The following is a 19,369-nucleotide window of genomic DNA, read 5'->3' as shown; positions in this document are numbered from 1 at the left end:
TTGTGCAGATTTGTGTTCCAACTGAAACTCCGCATTCAAAGGCTGACAAAGTGTTTTTTATATATTGTCCTTTGCAGCACCCTATGTTTATGTACGGAGTGTGGGTTGTTCACTGCAGGTAGCGCTTGACTCTCTGCACTTCCATCTCAGTATGGTATCATTGTTCACCTGGGATGGCCCAATTTGCCAAACACATAGGCCTACAACAAACATCCTATCACAATGTCTCTTCGCAGACAGCTGCTCTGAGTTGGTAGCATCATATTCCTGAATTTATACCGGCAAACCACCAGTGACTTTTCTCTTCCAGGATATTTTCCCCTCATACATAACTTGCTGATACCTATCAGATAGTTAATCTTCAAACCAATGCACTAATCTAATATCCAACACCATCTAGCCACCGTAGCGCAATTGGAACAATAGCAGAACATTGTGCCCTTCAATTCTCTTCGTGATGAGGGGGAGATCCTTATATGGGCTTTTTCAGTTGAAGGTGAGTTAGCCGATCTCATACGGTGGTGGCAGGTTTTTTTTCTCCTCAAAATTTGGGTTTTTTCATCCCACATACAGACAAATCGGCCTTCAGAACACACGCAATTTACAGATAAACAATACTGTTGGTGATGATGGGCGATAGTTGCTGTTGATGGTAGTAGTGGAGAGGATGAGATGTATTTAGTGAAGTAGAGTAGTGTGCCCTCCCACAATGAGTCCTTGGACTCTCTGGAGGTGTCATATAATAATCTTCTCTAGATAATACCACTGTTGTCAACTCAATTCTGGTTCCCACTAACCTCTCCAACACTTTAACTACAATACACAGATTGGGCTTATAATTTGATGCTTGATTTCTGTCATCTCCCATACGAAGTGGTACAATCTTGCTTTCCTTCCACTCCTTTGGAAACTGACCCAACATAAGACTCGTATTAAACAAATATGCCAAGGCAGATGCCAACTCCCTGGCACATTCCTTCAAAGTATGTGGTGATATGTCATCAAATCCCACAGCCTTATCTAGTTTACTCAATTTCACATATACCTCTTGCTCACTCAGTCAGTCTCTTCTCATCCACTGCTCTTTTACTCTGCAGTATATCACACAAGGGTGAAATGAACTACTCATTAAATATCTCAACTATGTCCTCCACAGCAGTTATCCTTATAACATTCTCTCTGCTCAATGTCATCCTATCATAATCTTTTTTTTTTTTTTTTTTTTTTGGCTGGCTATGCATTGAAAGAACTCCCTAGGTTTTTTTTTTTTGGCTTCATAATTGCTGTTCATACTGTTGTACTTTTATTACCCTTATCGATCTAGTCGCTATCCTTGCCTGTTCTTTGTACTCTTCATAAAACTGATTATTACCAGTCATCTTAGGTTGTTTCCATAATGCCTTCTTTCTCTGTACTGCACACTTAATCTTTTCATTCATGCATTTCACACCTTAACTTCCCGACCGTTTGAATACATTTCGACATTGCTTCTACTAGATAGTTCTCGAATAGCACTCAATCAACATCGATCTCCTTTCCACCCAATTCCTTATTCCATGCTACATCTGTAAGCTGTCTACCAAACTTCTCATAATCACCAGCCTTGTAATTGCACATATACCCTTTCTTCACAGAAGTCCTCACATGGCTGGCAACCACCCAGATAATCACTTCCTAGTTACTCTCACCAACTGGAAGAAGATTTGACACTTTATTATGACATCCTTTGATAAGATAATCAAATCCAAGACCCTCAATCCTCGAGTGTCCTCTATTACATACTGTCTGAAGAAGTTATACCTCAAAAACCCGAGAAGAAATTTTATTTCCTTTTTTTAGTTTAGTTAAATTAGTTATATTAAACTAATTTAGTTATATTTTAGTTTAAACTATTAAATATTAAATTATATTAAATTAAACTATTTTAATTTAATTTTATTAAACTAAAGTTTTTATTCAAGCACGGTAGTTGTCTCCATAATTTTCAAAAATGCATTGGGATCACCGTGTAAGCTTAAAAGAAAAGAAATCAATTTCCTTTACTTCCAGTTGCTATCTCTTCATCCTGGTCTATATTGCCATAATTAAAATTATCCATAATAATCACCCTTATCCTATTTGCTTGGTAATTTGCTTACACACATTTCATGGTCACTAACTTCCACTTTGACAGGGCCATGGTGACATCCAACTAATTCTTTCATTCTATTCACCTCTGTCTCAACACCATACTGCCTCAAAAGCACTGTCACTATTCCCCCCCCCCACCCCCTTTCTACCTTGTGTGGCCATAACTCCTTTTCTATGATCAATAGCACTGCACCTCTCTTTTTTACCCTTTCTATCTTCACAAAAAACATCATACTCTTCCATCTCTATTCCTGTCAGGATGTCATCCTCATACAACCATGTCTCACTCGTTCCAACAATTTTTGGGTGAACAATCTCAATCAATGCAACCATTTTGTTTCCCTTGTTTTTCTGATTCATCGAGTAATAATAATTTTTGGGCGTTTTTTTATGGAAAATTTTTTTTGTGTATGTTAACCGCAGTGATACTGAAATCTATTATGCTGTCCATCATGTTTTCTAGTAAAATAACAGGAAAATTTAAAGAGCAGGGGCATGCAGCGAGGGTGATGGACTCTGTGATCTCCACGCATACACAGAGAATGTGCTCCAATCAGAGCATGGCCTTGGACAGTGTCCCCCCTGTAAGTAACTATAATCAGAGTTCTCCAGGCACAACCTGGCAAAGTAAGTGGTAGTAGGATTATTCACTAGTTGCTTTGGTAGCATCCCAAATACAGTTAAGTATTACCCAGTGGTGTTTCACAGGGCAATGAAAGGCATCTACCACCTACAGGTCTAGTTGGCATTTCCTCTACATCTATGGAAGGTACACTTTTAAGGCAGTAATATTCAACTTGCCAGAGCACGATTTTTAGAAATAGTCATACCATGAGAATATGGGATGACACTCCTGACAGAGATTGTATATTGAGCGATCATCCTGATCTTTTGATTTTTTTTTTTACTTTTGAAAGTAATATTCCTTTCCCCATTTGATCATGGTTTGCTTTACTACTGCTCTGAATTTTAACCATGTGCCACAGTCCAAGGTGGATTTATTCCAACTGGAATGAAGGATCTAAAGTGTGGAAAAAAATCTATGGTAAATTTGGTAGACGTTTCTATCAGCCAGAACTGATCAGTACTTGTTCCACACAGTGAAATTTAAGTAATAGAGAATGATCTGACATGGATGTTAAGATCCAAAATACTCTGTTTATGAAAAAATTGGATATATAAATTTGATCAAGTCAGGAAGGGCAGAGATTCGGGTTGTGAATCGCATGTTAGCTAGTTGAATACTGTCAAGAATTTTTTTTTTTTTTAAATTATGTATATCCTGCTTTTTTTTTTCTGCTTCTGAGGTCACCTCTTATGTTGTGTAGTAGGGTTTGGTTTTCAATACACTTCCAGTACCCCCCCCCCCCCCTTGCTACATACTGTAGTGACACTACTACTATGGCTGCAACAATTCTTGGAAGAGGCTTTTCACATAATGCAGAAACCCTGCTATACAGATTAAACATGTTTTTCAAGCAGCCACTTCAGACCTTCAATAAGTGGAGAAGTGATCTCACAATACCCCTTTATATATTCCATTTGAAATCTCTCATTTATTACTGTACTTGATTGCAGTCCTACTAACACATGATTACTGTGCTACTTTTGAATTACAAGAGTTTGTCCCTTTTTTCATGCCTTAACTAGAACTAAATATAATCCCTTCACTGCATGGCATGAAGGACAAATATTTTATTACTACCTACTGCTTCTTTTTAACTTTAGTCATTCATCTTTCCTCTTTGTATTCTGGGATTTTTGAAATGTTTTTTTCACTTGGTCATACTATAAATTAAAGATACCAGGAAATTATATTCTTGCTGTTTTAAGGATACTTGTGACATAAGACTGAATGATATATGCACGTAAACACAAGAAAGATATTTAATTAACCAAATATTTTGGTCTGGAAATAGCAGACCATCCTCAGTGGTATTACAAGAACAGTTTAAAAAAAAAAATACAAGCTAGAATACTAACAATAGATCGTTAAAAACAGAACATGCCGCGAGATGTTATATCACTAAGTATGAAACAGAATATTCTGAAGTAGAGACATGATTGGAAAAAAAATAAAAAATAATGAGTAATCTTGATTAGACTTTCCCAGATTTTTGATATAGATATACAGTCATTACGATTCAGGTTGGGACGATGGAACAAGGCCTCCACGCTTTCCTTGAACAAACGTTTGAACCTATGATGGGATCTATGTAAGAGGCAAGTCCTGGACCAAAAGATGCTGTGGTCAGTTTCAATCCCGTGTTGAGCCAATCCAGACTTTGCAGGTTTGTTGTGAAGAATGGAGGATTGATGTTCTTGGATTCTTTTTTCAAGAGAACGTCCAGTCTGTCCAAAATAGGAGAGATCACAGTTGAAAGGAATTTGATAAACTCCAGGAAGAGATAAAGTTGAGCATTTGTCTTTAGGAGAAGGAAAATGAGAAGACAATTTGTTAATAGGTGAACACGTAATTGTTAAATCATATTTCTTTAAAATTCTTGCGATAGGTTCTGAAATACCGGAGATATAAGGAATAGGCACTCGACGTATTGAAACTTTGTTTTGTGGAGGATTATAAGAATTGAGATGTTGAGTACTTTTTTCAAAAAAGCCATTGAGTTTCATGTGTTGTTGGATAGTAGAAAGTTCTTTTTGTAGATAATCAAAAGTAGAACAATTAGTTTTGGCTCTTCTGATGAGGCATTTTATAATTCCTGTTTTTTGACATGGATGATGGGCTGATTCTTTAAGAATATAATGACCTGTGAATGTTGGTTTCCTGTATACTATAGTTGTAAGAATATTTGAAGGTGACTGGATGAGGAGAATGTCTAAAAAAGATAACTGGTTGTTTTCTTCTATTTCCGTAGTAAACTTTATACGATGATGAAATATTCAAGGAATATAAAACTATTCGATTTCGTAATACATTCTGGATATTTCGTATGTCAAAATAAATTTTACAGCCAAGTAGAAGGAACGGCCATGGAAAGTTCTCTTTCTCCTGCTTTAGCCAACTTTTATTTAGAACATTTAGAAAAAGTCCTCTTCTCATTTTTTCCCCTCAACCATCTTTTTGGATAAGATATATAGATGGCATCTTTACTATTTGGCCTCATAGCAAAAACTCTTTACCTTCTTTTTTTAAACAGTGTTAATTCCTTGCATCATCGTATAAAGTTTACTATGGAAATAGAAGAAAACAACCAGTTATCTTTTTTAGACATTCTCCTCATCCAGTCACCTTCAAATATTCTTACAACTAGTAATTTTTTTCATGGAGAATTGTCAGTGAATGGAATGCATTACCAGAATGTGTTGTTAATTAAAGAAGTGTTAAGGATTTTAAGATTCGATATGATAATTATGTTGTCATTGAATGAACCTCTCACGATGAGTCTGTTGACTCCATCATGAGAAGTTAATATAATTACGGCTATTATAGCCTGTTTTTGTTTAGGAGTGTCCCTTATTTTAATACATTGGCTAACATTACTCAAAAAATGGGCATATGTATATTTTTAGGATATATATATATATATATATATATATATATATATATATACCCATTTTTTGAGTAATGTTAGCCATTACTCCCAGTTTCCACATAAGGATATTCTTCCTTATGTGGAAACTGATATTCACCCCTTTTTTGAGTAATGTTAGCCAATGTATTAAAATAAGGGACACTCCTAAACAAAAACAGGCTATAATAGCCGTAATTATATTAATAGTGTTTAAGAGGAGTAACAAGGGAATTTTTCCAGAAACTATACTTAATAATAATAAATTAAAGATGCCAAGAAATTATATTCTTGGTTTAATCCTACATCCAAGTGTAAACAAACAATGTTTGCATATGAAGTAACATATTTGTTTCTTGGTATCTTTAATTTATAGTATAACCAAATGAATAAACTTTTAACATCTAATCCAGAGTATTTTAATAATAAAGTGTGACACCTTTGACACAGATCACACCAATTACCATATGTACATATGGTAATTGGTTAGTAGGATAATCACAAACATCCGTGCCCTTGGCAGGATTCGAATCCATAGCCTGTTGGCTGGAGAGTGGATACACTAACCCCTTGGCCAACCAGGCCAGCAAGAAACATATGACTTCTGCATTACTTCAACCTTGATACCTCTTCTGTGTCTGGTTCTCACTGATGTTCTTTTTTGGGTTTGTTGATCTCCTTGGGAGTAGAGAAGCTCTGCTTAGTGGCAGGTTTTTGCCCATCACTGAATGGAGTCATGAGTTTCTCCTGGAGTGATTCAGATCAGGTGTAATGAGTTTAGTAGCGATCCTTTAGGGTCGCTCAGCGAGATTTAGAGTGATCTTGTAGATCACTCAGAGTGTTTGGAGAGGTATCCCCACACTTTAACATTTCGAACTGGTCTGGGCCTCTGCCCAGACCAGATCGAAACTGGTATGGGTAGAGGCCCTTTCCATAATACAGCATTATACACATCCGAAAGCATGTGTGTGTGCTTTGCATTATGGGATACTAAGCCAATTGATGTGAAGTCATTAGTCTCTATATACATGTAGCTCAGTTGCGAAGATACTTCACTTGCAGACATTGTTTGCTGAGACTTGGATAAGGGATTAACCACAAGCTTGGATGCGTACTGTTCGCCCACAGATGCGAGGCCCTTCGCCACTTCTGCGTATGTCAAAAGAAGGAAAACCCATTCCGATATTAGGGTAATCAAGTGTTTTGTGGGATGATTGTTTATATGTTTATACGTTCAGAAAATTAGCTTTACTTTTATGAAAATTCTAGTTCTTAAAAGTGGTAACTATTTTGCTTGTACAATAGTTGGAAAACTTACATATCAAGCACGTGATTTTGCATGTTGGTGACCAATTCGTACATCCTTTATTTCTTTCTCCCTTTCAGCGCGAATTGACTATTCTTGGCACATTGCCAAGGTCGGCTCTATGAAGTGTGGACATACAATACATACATCCATAATTACATGATGAAAAGTGTCCACTGAAGACAATATAAGCATTGGATATTATAGAAAAAATTATATACATACTATTATTATTATCCCAAAACACCATGAAGTCACAGACTCATCTAGAAAGTCCCTTTTGTCATATGCACAGCTCATTATACCGCATTTAAACAGATTCAGATTCTCTACAGACACCACACTCTCAGGCAATACATTCCAATCATTCACAATTCTCCATGCAAAAAAACCTGCTTCTCACTTCCCTGCTCACACCCTCTTTATATAGCTTCCAGGGATGACCTTCTTGTTCTCCCACCATTTTATGAAAAACCTCTTCAACATTAGTCCTATAACAACCCCTTCTTAACATGTGCAGGAAGATCAAGGTCTAATTCGACTGATTCAGTCAGAAGTACCTTAGAACAATGAAATGTTATATATGACAATATTAGAGTGCTGATAAGTAACAGACTAATTTGAAGGAAAACGGGGTTTTTTTTAAGAATTTGAAATCAAGTTAAATAATTTTGAATATGAAATATATGCACGTGCATGCACACACACACACACACATATATACAGTGCAGTAATTGATGAAAAATCATACTAAACACATCAGTCACCAATTACATCAAGACCTTGCCCTAACAGACTATGGCTATTAGTAGCCTGTTATCAAATGACCAATGAGAAATGATTTGTAGCACATGTGGAATAATGATAAATGAGTCCTCTAATACCCTTTATTCTCCAAAGAGAGTAAGCAGAGCAATTTTATCCCTAAACGATTTTCAGAAATCAGGGGAAGCTGGTGTCTACTATAGCTATCGCAAGCATATGATGAGCCCATGGTTACTAAACCCCCACCTGCATTTTTTCTATAATAGTGAGTGCTAAGGTCAATTTTTCGAGATAGATATAGTTACAAAAAAACCCTGAGTTAACAGAAGAAAAAAGGCCTACTTCATGCACCAGAAAATTGAGAATCAGCTGAAAAGGAACTAGAAAAAGGAAATGTTCTTTTAATCAGCCTATGACAGTCTTTCATCTGGTGGTTTAGTATTATGATTATGGAAACTTTATCACAGGGCTACCCAAGGAACTATTGTATAATGAGTGGTCTGATAATATCAATTAATCATTATCATCAGGTGTTCCAAAGTTATTTATCAGGTAAGATGGATCAAAACTCTCCACCTCTCTCTTTTTTTTTTTTTTTTATTGTTTTTGTTCTCCCATATTATTTCTTTGTGAATATTATTCTAATTTAAGTTTCTTTTTCTAAATCTTCTCTTATTTGGTCATTCTACCTTTTCCTCAAGATCTTTTTGCCACAAGTTATTTCATACATTATTCATGGCATTTATTCTGCATTTTTTTACATGTCCATATCATGTTAATTATTGCACTTGATTAATGAAATTTAACTTGTATTGTAACATGTTTTAGTTGCTAGTTGCTTGGGCTTTGGACTATTACCTATCTGTTGCTAGCTGATCTCACAAATAATTAAAAAAAAAAAAAACTGCAAAGATTAGCATACCAAACTTAGTTTAACTGCTCTCTCTCTAGTGTCTATCTGGTGCCTCTCAACACCTACAGGGTGTTCGGGATAAATTTGACAGTTTCGTAAGGAAAAAGAAAATCTTCTTTGTATCTATTAAATTTAATGAATTGACAAAAAAACATTACAGGCAGAGTTAATTACAATACTATCAACAAGATTTACTCAAAATAACCACCATTAGCATCGATCACAGCTTCAATTCTGCTTCGGAACCTCGAACAAGCTGATGCTACAGTCTCCCTGGGAAGGGCCGCAAAAACTGTTTTAATTTTATCCATTAACTGGGCTTTTGTATTACTGGAAGTGCGATTGGTGTCTTTTTCAACTGCGCCCCATACAAAATAATCCATGGGGTTAAGGTCTGGGGAGTTTGGAGGCCAAACATTTGGACTGGTGAAGTCGTAGAAATTTTCAGACAACCATTTTTGACTTTTCCCAGAGGTGTGGCAAGGGGCCGAATCCTGCTGCCATACATACGGCCTACCATTGGCTACCCTTGTTATCCAGGGCTTGACTACAGTTAGCAACTCCACGAACAAAGCCCGAATTCCAATGCCAGGGTTCTTCAACACCTGTTCCTGCAGATTTGCGAGGAATTCTGCTGTACGAACGCAATCAGATCGTCTGCTAGGGATCTTTCTTCTTGCTACATCCTCGTAGTCACCATTGCAAGTCTCTAGTTCATGCCTGATTGTTTTTACTGTATTCAGGGAGCATTGGGCAGCAGTCGTAATATCCTTATTTTGATGGCGGGCACGAATCATCATGATACAAGTTATTCTCTTCCATGATTCAGGTGGGTTCCAGCTATCCATCCTTTCTGACATCTTGTATATGAATGAAGAAGGGTCCAAACTTTTAAATGAAGAGAAGTGTGTGTTAATACATGTAACTTATGGAAAAATATAATTAATTATAAATATGTCAAATTTATCCCGAACACCCTGTATATTTCAGTCTTATGATGCTCACTGTTATTTACTAAATGCTGTAGATTACATTCTTTCAGTCCATTCTCTTAACCACCATAACAGGTGGTCTTTTTTTTTTTTTAAATTAAAATTTAATCACAGTGAAAATCCATCATTTTGTACTTATTGACTTTTAAGCAACTGCCAAAACAAAAAGCTGTGATGATCACTGTGCCTTTGGCAAGACAACAATAAGCCTGACATCAAAACTGGAAACAACACAGCAGTACAAGATCAAAGGACTAAACTAGATTCCTCAACTCAAAAGCCTGGAAAGTTAGATGTTAGGCAGTCAAATATGTAATCGGCATGTTTATCAGGCAGCACCTTAAACCTCACAAAGGAATTGCACACACCATTTCTCTGAAATTTATAGAAGCAGCCTGAAAATTCAAAGAAATACAAGACACTGTATTTACTCATATGTAATTCGCATCCCTGATTTTTACTTTACGAAAAAAATAAATTAAAAAGTTTCGCATAGCATATACCTTGCACACGAAAAAAAGTTAAAACACGTTCATGTCGGGGTGATAGTAACTCTCTTGCCACGGTAAAGAACACTCCCTCCCCAACAGCCACTATACTGCAGATGCAAGAAAAACAAGTAGTTTTATTGTATCACTGAATAAAGTACAGAGACATTTGCAGTAAGTGTAATATATTTCTCAACAAATAGTGCAATTAGAGACAACTGGGATAAAAACAACACTAACTAATGAATCACATGTCCTTTCCCACAGAAATTATGCTGTATACACTCAAGCAAAACCATATGTTGTACTGCCAAACACAGAATGTGTAGGAAGAGAAGTCTGGAATGTATGGATGCATGCAGTACATTTGAGGATAGAAGCGAGCTTAAGAAGAAATGGATTATGTTTGAATACAGAAGTGAGTATGTTAAGGCTGGGAACTTGAAATGTAAGGGTGAAATGTAGAAAGCAGGGATGGCCTCGTGTGGGGATACTAGCTTAAGAAATGGGAAGGTATACACCATATTGCACAGCCAGGTAGAGTATAAGGAGAGTAATAATGGCTATAAGAATACTGATAATGCACTGCTCTTTCTGTATACAAATGCTAGAATTAGGAATAAAGAATTAGGTTTGTACTAATTAACTACGTCTCTCCAATGACTGTTGATATCAATAAAACATGGTTAACTGAGAAGGATGTTTTAACAGGGATAGAAATTGAAGGATATAGCATATTTTGGCAAGATATGGAAGGCAAATGCAGTGATGGAGTAGAGTACTACTCATGATAAGAGACGAATTGTGCCCTCTTAGGGTGGAGAATCACAGTGGAAATAACACTAATCAATTTGAGAGTATATGGTGTGAGACAGATGTTTATAAGACAACATATTCAGTGAGATGTTGCTAAAGACCGCAGAATATAGACAGTGATGAGCAGAAACTGTTTAGGCAATTAAGTTTGGCAGGTGCAAAGTGAGTGATCATTATGGAGGATTTCAACTATAGTGATATGAACTGGGCAGAGGAGGCAGCATGCACTATTAAGAGATCTGAATTTTGGGATTTCTTGAGGGGGAAACTGCTTAGTAGCATGTGGTGGAGAGAACAAGAGGATCATACATCAGAGGATATGATTGTGACTGAAATGTCAGATTTGCCCAATCAGTGAAAGTAACCATGTAGGCCTGACTTGGAGGATGAACAGGCATGTAGAGTATTGTAAGGAGAAAAAAATTAGAATATGAGAGGAGACTAGTGTTGCAATCCAAGGAGAATCCCAAGGAATTTTTTTCGTTATGTGGCAAGTAAGAGAAAAATGATAGCAGATGGATGACCTTGATGGATGGAGATGGAAGTGAGGTGACCAATACAGATGACATAGTTGAGCTATTTAATGATAACTTTATTAAGAGTGTTCCATCCTGGTACAGCAGGGTTTATTCCTAGAGGGATAAGGAGTGGTGAAGTGTTAGAAGTGAATGAAGAGGATGTATTCTGAATACCAAGCACACTAAATGTCAGTAAAGCAGGGGGGGGGGACTAGATGGAATTTAAGCACATATCCTGGTCATTGCCATTAACTGGTCATGCCATTAACTCTCCATTAACAAAAAACTTCTAGGGATGTCTCATGGGACATCCCTAGAAGTTTTTTGAATGGAGAGTAGGAGGAGAATGGAATGCATTGCCTGAGAGTGTGGTAAAAGAGCAAAAGGTGGATGAGAATTTAGGGAGTGGTATGATAGACTTTGTATTGACTAGTGTTGACCTCCTGCAATGAGTCGTGTGACTCTGTGGAGGTCAAGAAAATAATAATATATCACATAATCATGAAATATAAACCACACAGTATTAGAGAAAATTTCATATTACCAAATGTATGAGAAATGTTTAGTTCCCATGTTGGAAATAAACTTAACAGTTTCTTCAGTGAGCAAAAACTGTTTAGAAAAGGACTGATGAGAGATAAGTGATATCAAAAATCAGTTGTGTAATGAAATGCAGACAACTAAATTTTCATTACAGTGCACTTTCATCTAGTTGTGATGTAAATATAGTTGTCTGATTTTTGATATCATTTATCTTCTCATTAGTCCTCAAAACGGTTTTGCTCAGTGAAATTGAAGAAATTGTTATTTGGGTTTCTTTTGAACATGGAACTAAAAAATTCTCAAAGCTTTACTGCCCACATATGTATAATCTGTAAGAATACAAAAAAAGAGTCATGCTATTTTTCAAAATGAACAACAAATATAAAAGATTTACTGTTTTTTTGAGTTCTTTGAAACTGTTGAACATATTTTTTACAAAATATTTTCTAATGTCATCATGTGCAAAATTGTGGAGCACCAGCTACTGTTGGTTATAGCATGGCTTTATAGTCAACTTATTTCTATAAGTAAATGTACTTATAAGTTAATAGATAAAATTTCTTGTAACTATATTTCAAATACACACACACACACGTTATAAAAAGTATCTCAATCAAGAGAGAATAAATAAACAAAATTTAATTATATTGGTCAACTCATCAAAACAGAAAGTTGTAATGCAATTACATTGCTTATTATTATCATCTAAGTTGTCATCTTATTTCTACAAAAAAGAATATGAGTGATAATCAATGTAACCATGAACACATTGCTGGTACTCATTTAAAGCAAAATTTATAAACTTCAAAGTAAACAAAACAGCTGAAGTCTAAATGCTATGGAAGCATTCTCATATTACAAAAAACAGGAAAGAAATAAAGTGAAAATAGATATTTTCATTCGATTATTATCTAATATCAAGAGCTGATGTGAAGATTTCAGAAAAGCCTAAATACAGTAAAAAAAAACATTTTAAAACATGTTAAAAAACTTTTTAACAATAAAGTTCAAGTGATAATTTGTATGCAGTCATGGCAGTGTTTACTACAATTTTGGATGTGCTTTGCATAATTCATCTTCCTCCATTTGTAATGAATTTCTATAAAGAAAAATATATAATATGAAGTTCTGATCTTCAAAAAAAATGCAACATAAGTTCATAAACTTTTACATTATTTTCAAAAATATAAAAATATACAAACAACATGACTGCAATTCAAAACAAAACTAAAATATGTCTGATTATGATTTTTTTTTCTCTCAGGAAAATTGGAAGGTAAATTTTTGCTCTTTTATCTCTAAGAGATTACTTTATAATTCAAGATCAAATATGCAAGAAATTATTTCAATTTTTGAAAGATTTTGGAAGTGGAATATAATATTTACTTTTAATGATAATGTTATATAGTACAAAGAAAGAGCAGTTAGCATCCAAGTATGTTTGTGCAGATTATTTATTGTGAAATGAGGAATATAACAGATACTTGCAAGCTTAAAATAAATTTAAACTATAATAGTCAAGAAATGATATTCGTGTTTTAGTCCTCAATCTGGGTATAAACACACAAAACTTTAACAAAAGCATAAGCACACAAAACTTCATGACTGGACTAGGAATATTGCCATATTCCTGCAATGCACAGCACACTTCCTTTCAGAAGCATACATTGCTATGCATTATGGAAAGGATCACTACCCAGACATGTTTTAACCTTGACTGAGGTCTCATCATCAGTGGAACCTAGGAAAACATACTAAATCTTGTAGAAGTCTTATTTTTATTATTATCATCATTATTATTAACACCAGACTTCCATGGAGTCTAAAAGACTCTTCATAGGAGGAAAACACTGTTATACACAAAGCCCATCAAACTGTGCTTTAAACCTCATTCGATGTATCTGCATTCACCACAATGTCAAGCAAAGCATTCCACTGACCAACCATGCTCCATGTAAAAAAACCTACTCCTTATGCCCTGCTCACACCCTCCTTATACACCTTCCAGGTATGTCCCCTTGTTCTACCCCCTTCCTCCATTCTACAAAAATTTTCTTCCACATTAACCTGATAACAACCCTTTACCCACTTAAATGTCTCAATCATATCTCCTCTCTTCCTCCTATTCATAAGGCTTTGCAAAGTGTATTCCCTCAATCTGTCCTCATATCTCGCATCCCAAAGCCAGTTAAGACCTTAGTCAGTCTTCTCTGGACAATTTTCAGCATATCCTCATCACCAAGAAAACCAGGAGACTAAATCTGTACACAATAATCCATATGAGACCTAATGGAGGCCTTATGCAATGGAACCAGAACCTCTTCATTTCGACAAGATAAGATCCTCCACATCATTGCCATAATCTGATGTCTTCACAACTTTTGCAATGTGAACTCTGAATTTCAGATCCTTGTCCATCTCCACTCCAAGGTCTCTTATCTCTCAATTTTTTCCAAAATTCTCCTGCCATTTGTACAGCATGCATTCCATTGCTACCTACCAAATTTCCAAACCTTACACTTGACAAGATTGAATTGACAGTTCCATACCGTTGTCCAATACAATCTATTCAAGTCCTTCTGTAAAGCCATAACCTCTGCTTGATTCCTCAATACTCTCCACAGGTTTGCATCATCTGCAAACAGTTGTACATCACCAATTAAAACTATTCCAATATCATTAATATACACATTAAATAACAATGGTCTCAAAAATGACCCTTGTGGCACATCACTAGTGACTTTTGTCTTTGAGATACAGAACTTGCTGATATTTATTCAATATCCATTCAACTATCCAACTCACTAGTTTATCATCGAATACCATCTGCTTCAGTTTAGTGACCAACTTGTGATGTGGCAATCTATCAAAAGCCTTTGCAAAATCTAAGTATACCACTGTATATGCACTTCCCTTGTCCAATACATTCGTCAACTTGTTATAGTACATAAGGAAGTTTGTAAAACATGACCTTATTTTAACAGATCCATGTTGACAAGCACATAGAAAAACTACTGTTATCAAAATTTCCACATACAAGGGGCAAATTTTCCATAATCACTTGATCCTGTAATGTCTCACATCGGGTGGGCATATTTTTATTCTTAAATATATATTGCACACCAGTTTCAAGTGTTTTTGGTAGAATTTTCATTTATACGTAACATTTATGAGTGTCTTCACAGCATAGAAAATCTCCAAACCAATGTTTCCTTATTTCAAGTTTATCAAGTTTATATACCGTATAACATTTGCAAAAACAGCCAAAAAGAGTCATGTTATTTTTCAAAATGAATTTAAAATTTAAAAAAGAATCTTTTCTAATTAGTATTAGTATTATTATTCAGGCCTCCATACAGTCAAAAAACTAATTGTGGGAGATCCTTTCTAAGAAACACAAATCTATCAAGACTCATCGAGGTAAGTCCCTCCTGGGAAACACAAAGTCTATCATACCACTCCTTAAACGCATTGACCGTTCTCGCTCTCACCACTCCATTAGGCAATGCATTTCTCACAGTTTCCTTTCGTAAATTCCAGGGATGGCCCCTTGTCATGACTTCTTCCTGCTGTTCAACCAAGCAAAAGAACTCCCCAGTGTCAACGCTGTAACCACCTCTCAACAGTTTAAAAGTCTCAATCATATCACCTCTCCTTCTTCTATCCACCAGACTTTGCAGTCCACACTCCCTCAGCCGATCATAACTAACATTGTACAGTCCTGACACAATCTTTGTTATCCGCCTTTGTACATTTCCATTAATTTATCCGATTCAAATCCTGGGGACCAGATCTGAGAACAACAGTCTAAGTGTGGTCTGATCAGAGTCTTCTACAACGGAATGATAACCATTTTATCTCTGCAGGTCAGTGTCCTTCTCATTATTGCAGCAATATGTCCCCTAAATTTCAGGTTTCTATCAATCATCAACCCCAGATCTCTTGTCTCCCCTACTTCCTCTAGTTTAACTCTTCTCATAGAGTATGCAGCATCCCATCAATGTGTCCCAAACCTCAATACCTTACATTTTGCTGCATTAAACTGACACCCACATTCATTTGCCCATCTATCTAGCTTATTCAAATCGATTTGCAGGGCTACCACATCTGCACTATTATACTAATAACCCTTCCCAGCTTCGCATCACCCGCAAACAACTGAATATCCCCTTGCAATCCACGGATAATGTCATTGATATAAAGGTTAAACAATATAGGTCCCAGTACTGAGCCCTGTGGAACCCTACTTGTAACCTTCTGCCTCTTTGATATTGCTCCACCATACACAACTCTGATACCTATCGGACGGCCAATCCTGAATCCAGTTGACCAATCTGACATCCAGACCCATGTGCTACAACTTAAATATCAGTTTATCATGTGGCACCCTGTCAAATGCCTTTGCTAAGTCTAAGAAAATGGCAGTATATGCCTTTCCCTCATCTAATGCTCTTGTAACTTTATTATAAAAGGCTAGCATATTGCTGAAACAAGAGCGCCCCTTCACAAATCCATGTTGACTCTCACAGATAACATTACCCTCATCTGCCCAATGCTGTATACGGTCCCTCACTACTTTCTCCAAAATCTTACTAACCACCGATGACACACAAACTGACCTATAATTAGACACCTCCAGTCTGCTACTGCCCTTATGCAATGGCACTATCTTACCTTCCTTCCATTCCATGGGCACCTTTCCCACAGCCAGACTTTCATTGAAAAGCCAGGTCAAAGGCCCTGTCAGTTCCTTAGCACATTCTCTCAAAACTCGTGGTGAAATACCATCCACCACATAATGTTGGAGGTTTAATGGATTTTTTACAACACTCAGAAAGGATTAAAAAGAATTTAATACTTCCTATATTTCGTCCTAGTCACTAGGACATCTACGGGGATTACGAAAATAACTAATGTAACATAACACAAATATCATACAATACTAAGCCCAACCACGTGGGTGACACTATAGGCCTATCTAGGTGGAGCGCCCTCTAAGGGCGGTTGTAGGTGGCCTGGAATATAAAGTAGGATCTCTGGTGATGAGTGTTTCCCAAATTTTCGGAAGCTTAATGCAACCGTATTTCTTAAGATTTAGTTGATTTCTAAGAGCTGCTGCTGCTTCTAAGAATAGTCTCTCATTCTTGAATTTGCTGTGATGGAGCATGGTGGTTTTCTTCCATGATACTCTGTGGGTGGTGTCCAAGACATGGTCAGCGAAGCCTGAATGACCATAGTTGTGTTTACAGATGTAAGACTTGTGTTCCTCTAGGCGGATGGATGCTGATCTGCCTGTCTGTCCAAAGTATGCCAGCTTACAGGAACAGGGTACTTTGTAAACTCCAGGCAGAGAGAGAGGAGGGAGCTGATCTTTTGTAGAACGGATAAGGGTAGCAAGTTTTCGTTGGGGCTTATATGCTGTGTGTAGGTTGTACTTTTTTAGAATCTTGGGTATTTTTTCGGATGTGCCACGGATGTAGGGTATGGTGATGGCATTTTTAAATTCTTGTTGATGAGAAGGACCGGGAATGGGAGAGGAACTAATTATTTTTTTGATACTGTGATCACTGTAGCCATTGGAGAGGAAAGTGTTGTGTATGTAGTTAAGCTCAGTAGTGAGGGCGGTTCCACTGGAACAAAGATTGTGGGCTCTCTTGGTAAGAGTTTTAATAATGCCATATTGTTGAGAGGGGTGGTGGTGTGAGAGTTTGTGAATGTATCTGCCTGTGTGTGTGGGTTTTCTGTATACAGTGAAGGCAAGTGTATCATTAGGCAGGCGTGTGACTAAGGTGTCTAGGAAGGGTAAACAATTGTTCTTTTCCTTTTCCATAGTAAACTGGATTCTTGGATGTAGGCTATTGAGATGACTGAGGAAGGAGTCTAATGTGTCTGGGCCATGAGGCCAAATAGAGAACACATCATCTACATATCTTAGCCAGATAGAAGGTTTGAGTGGGGCTGAATCTATGGCTCGTTTTTCAAAATCTTCCATATAGAAATTAGCAAGGGGGGGGGGAGGGGAGAACCCATGGCAGTTCCCTCAATCTGCTTGTAGATTTTGTTCTTCCAAGAAAAATACCCAGAGTTAATGGCAAAGGAAAAGAGATCTAAGATGTCAGAAGGGAAAACTTTTTGTAAGAGAGATAAGGTGTCAATTAAGGGAATATTAGTAAACAAAGAGGAGATATCAAAGCTTACCAATGTCTGCTTTATTCAAGGTTAAATTTTCTATGAGGGCTTTAAAGTGGGTCGAGTTTTTTATATAGGAAGTGGACCTTCCAGTGAGGGGGGGGGGGGTCAGAGAGTTGGCCAGCTGTTTAGACAGTCTGTAGCAAGGTGCATTGGTGGCATGCACTATAGGTCTGAGTGGGGAATTGGGTTTGTGGATTTTTGGTAAGCCGTAAATTCGGGGTGGACGGGAGCGGAAAGGTTTAAGTTTTTTCGTGATGTCGGGGATGCCATGAAGATACTTTTTTAAGTAAGATTTTTAATTTTTTAACTTGTGTTTTTGTGGGGTCGTGTTCTAGTGGGATGTCGGTAGCGCAATCTCGGAAGATAATATTCATTTGGCGATCCACCACAGCTTTACTAACATCCAGAGTACTCAGTATGTGGAACACACACTCTCCTCCTGCACATCTTCCAGTCATTTCTCCTCCTACTGGCAACATAGCTAAAAAATTCCCTAGGATTTTCCTTGGATCTAAGGGTCAATCTTTTCTCATATTCCAGTTTCGCCTTCCTTACCATACTAGTCACTCTCCTGGCCCATGTCTTATATTCTTCATGCATCTTCTTTTAACCTATCTCCTTATATCTCTTCCATAGCCTCTTTTTTGATGGCAGTTCCTATTTAATATTGTTTGTCATCTACTTTACTCAAAATCGTGTCCTCTTCTTCACTCATGGAATACAGCTTACCATTGCTGCTAACAAATATTCCTTCACAATTTCCCAAGCACTAATGATATCCCGGCATTCCAATTTCTCCCTCCACGAAACTTCCGCAAGTTGACGTCTAAGACTATTATAATTACCTGCTTTATAATTCCACATTTGTTCTCGTCTCTTTGATATTCCTGCATGTCTCTCATCCATGTGCACAATTAATGGTGCACCAGCTACTGTTGGTTTTAAACAAAGTCAGAAATAGTATACATTAAAAAATAAGTTGTTTTCTATGCCAAGTAAAGTGTATATAAATATAGTGATATTTCTATTTTATAATTATACCATTGTAGATAACACTGTATGTTATCTAAAAAAAATTCCACTGCAATCTGTTGTCTCCCCCCCCCCCCCATATTCCAAGGAATATAGAATTCCACTTGCAATATACCAGTGTGACTGCTGAGATTTTTTTTTTTA

At 36.7% G+C, this 19,369-nt stretch overlaps 1 protein-coding gene across 1 annotated transcript in view; it reads right to left on the bottom strand.

The window, feature by feature from the left end:
• Window positions 1-12,625: 12,625 nt before the first annotated feature.
• LOC150095190 (uncharacterized) overlaps window positions 12,626-19,369 on the bottom strand; it is a 353,683-nt gene continuing 346,939 nt past the window's right edge. Inside the window, exon 12 of the mRNA XM_090410551.1 lies at window positions 12,626-13,100. Coding sequence (XP_090266677.1) covers window positions 13,046-13,100 — 55 coding nt within the window. The 3' untranslated portion in view covers window positions 12,626-13,045. The remainder of the gene's footprint in view (window positions 13,101-19,369) is intronic.

Source organism: Typopeltis vanoorti, chromosome 20 (genome assembly GCF_054136105.1).
Source record: "Typopeltis vanoorti isolate ZY-2024b chromosome 20, IOZ_Tvanoo_1.0, whole genome shotgun sequence".
In the NCBI taxonomy this organism is placed as follows: Eukaryota; Metazoa; Arthropoda; class Arachnida; order Uropygi; family Thelyphonidae; genus Typopeltis; species Typopeltis vanoorti.
The sequence above is the reverse complement of the archived record's forward strand: the minus strand, read 5'-3'. Positions and strand labels throughout refer to the sequence as shown.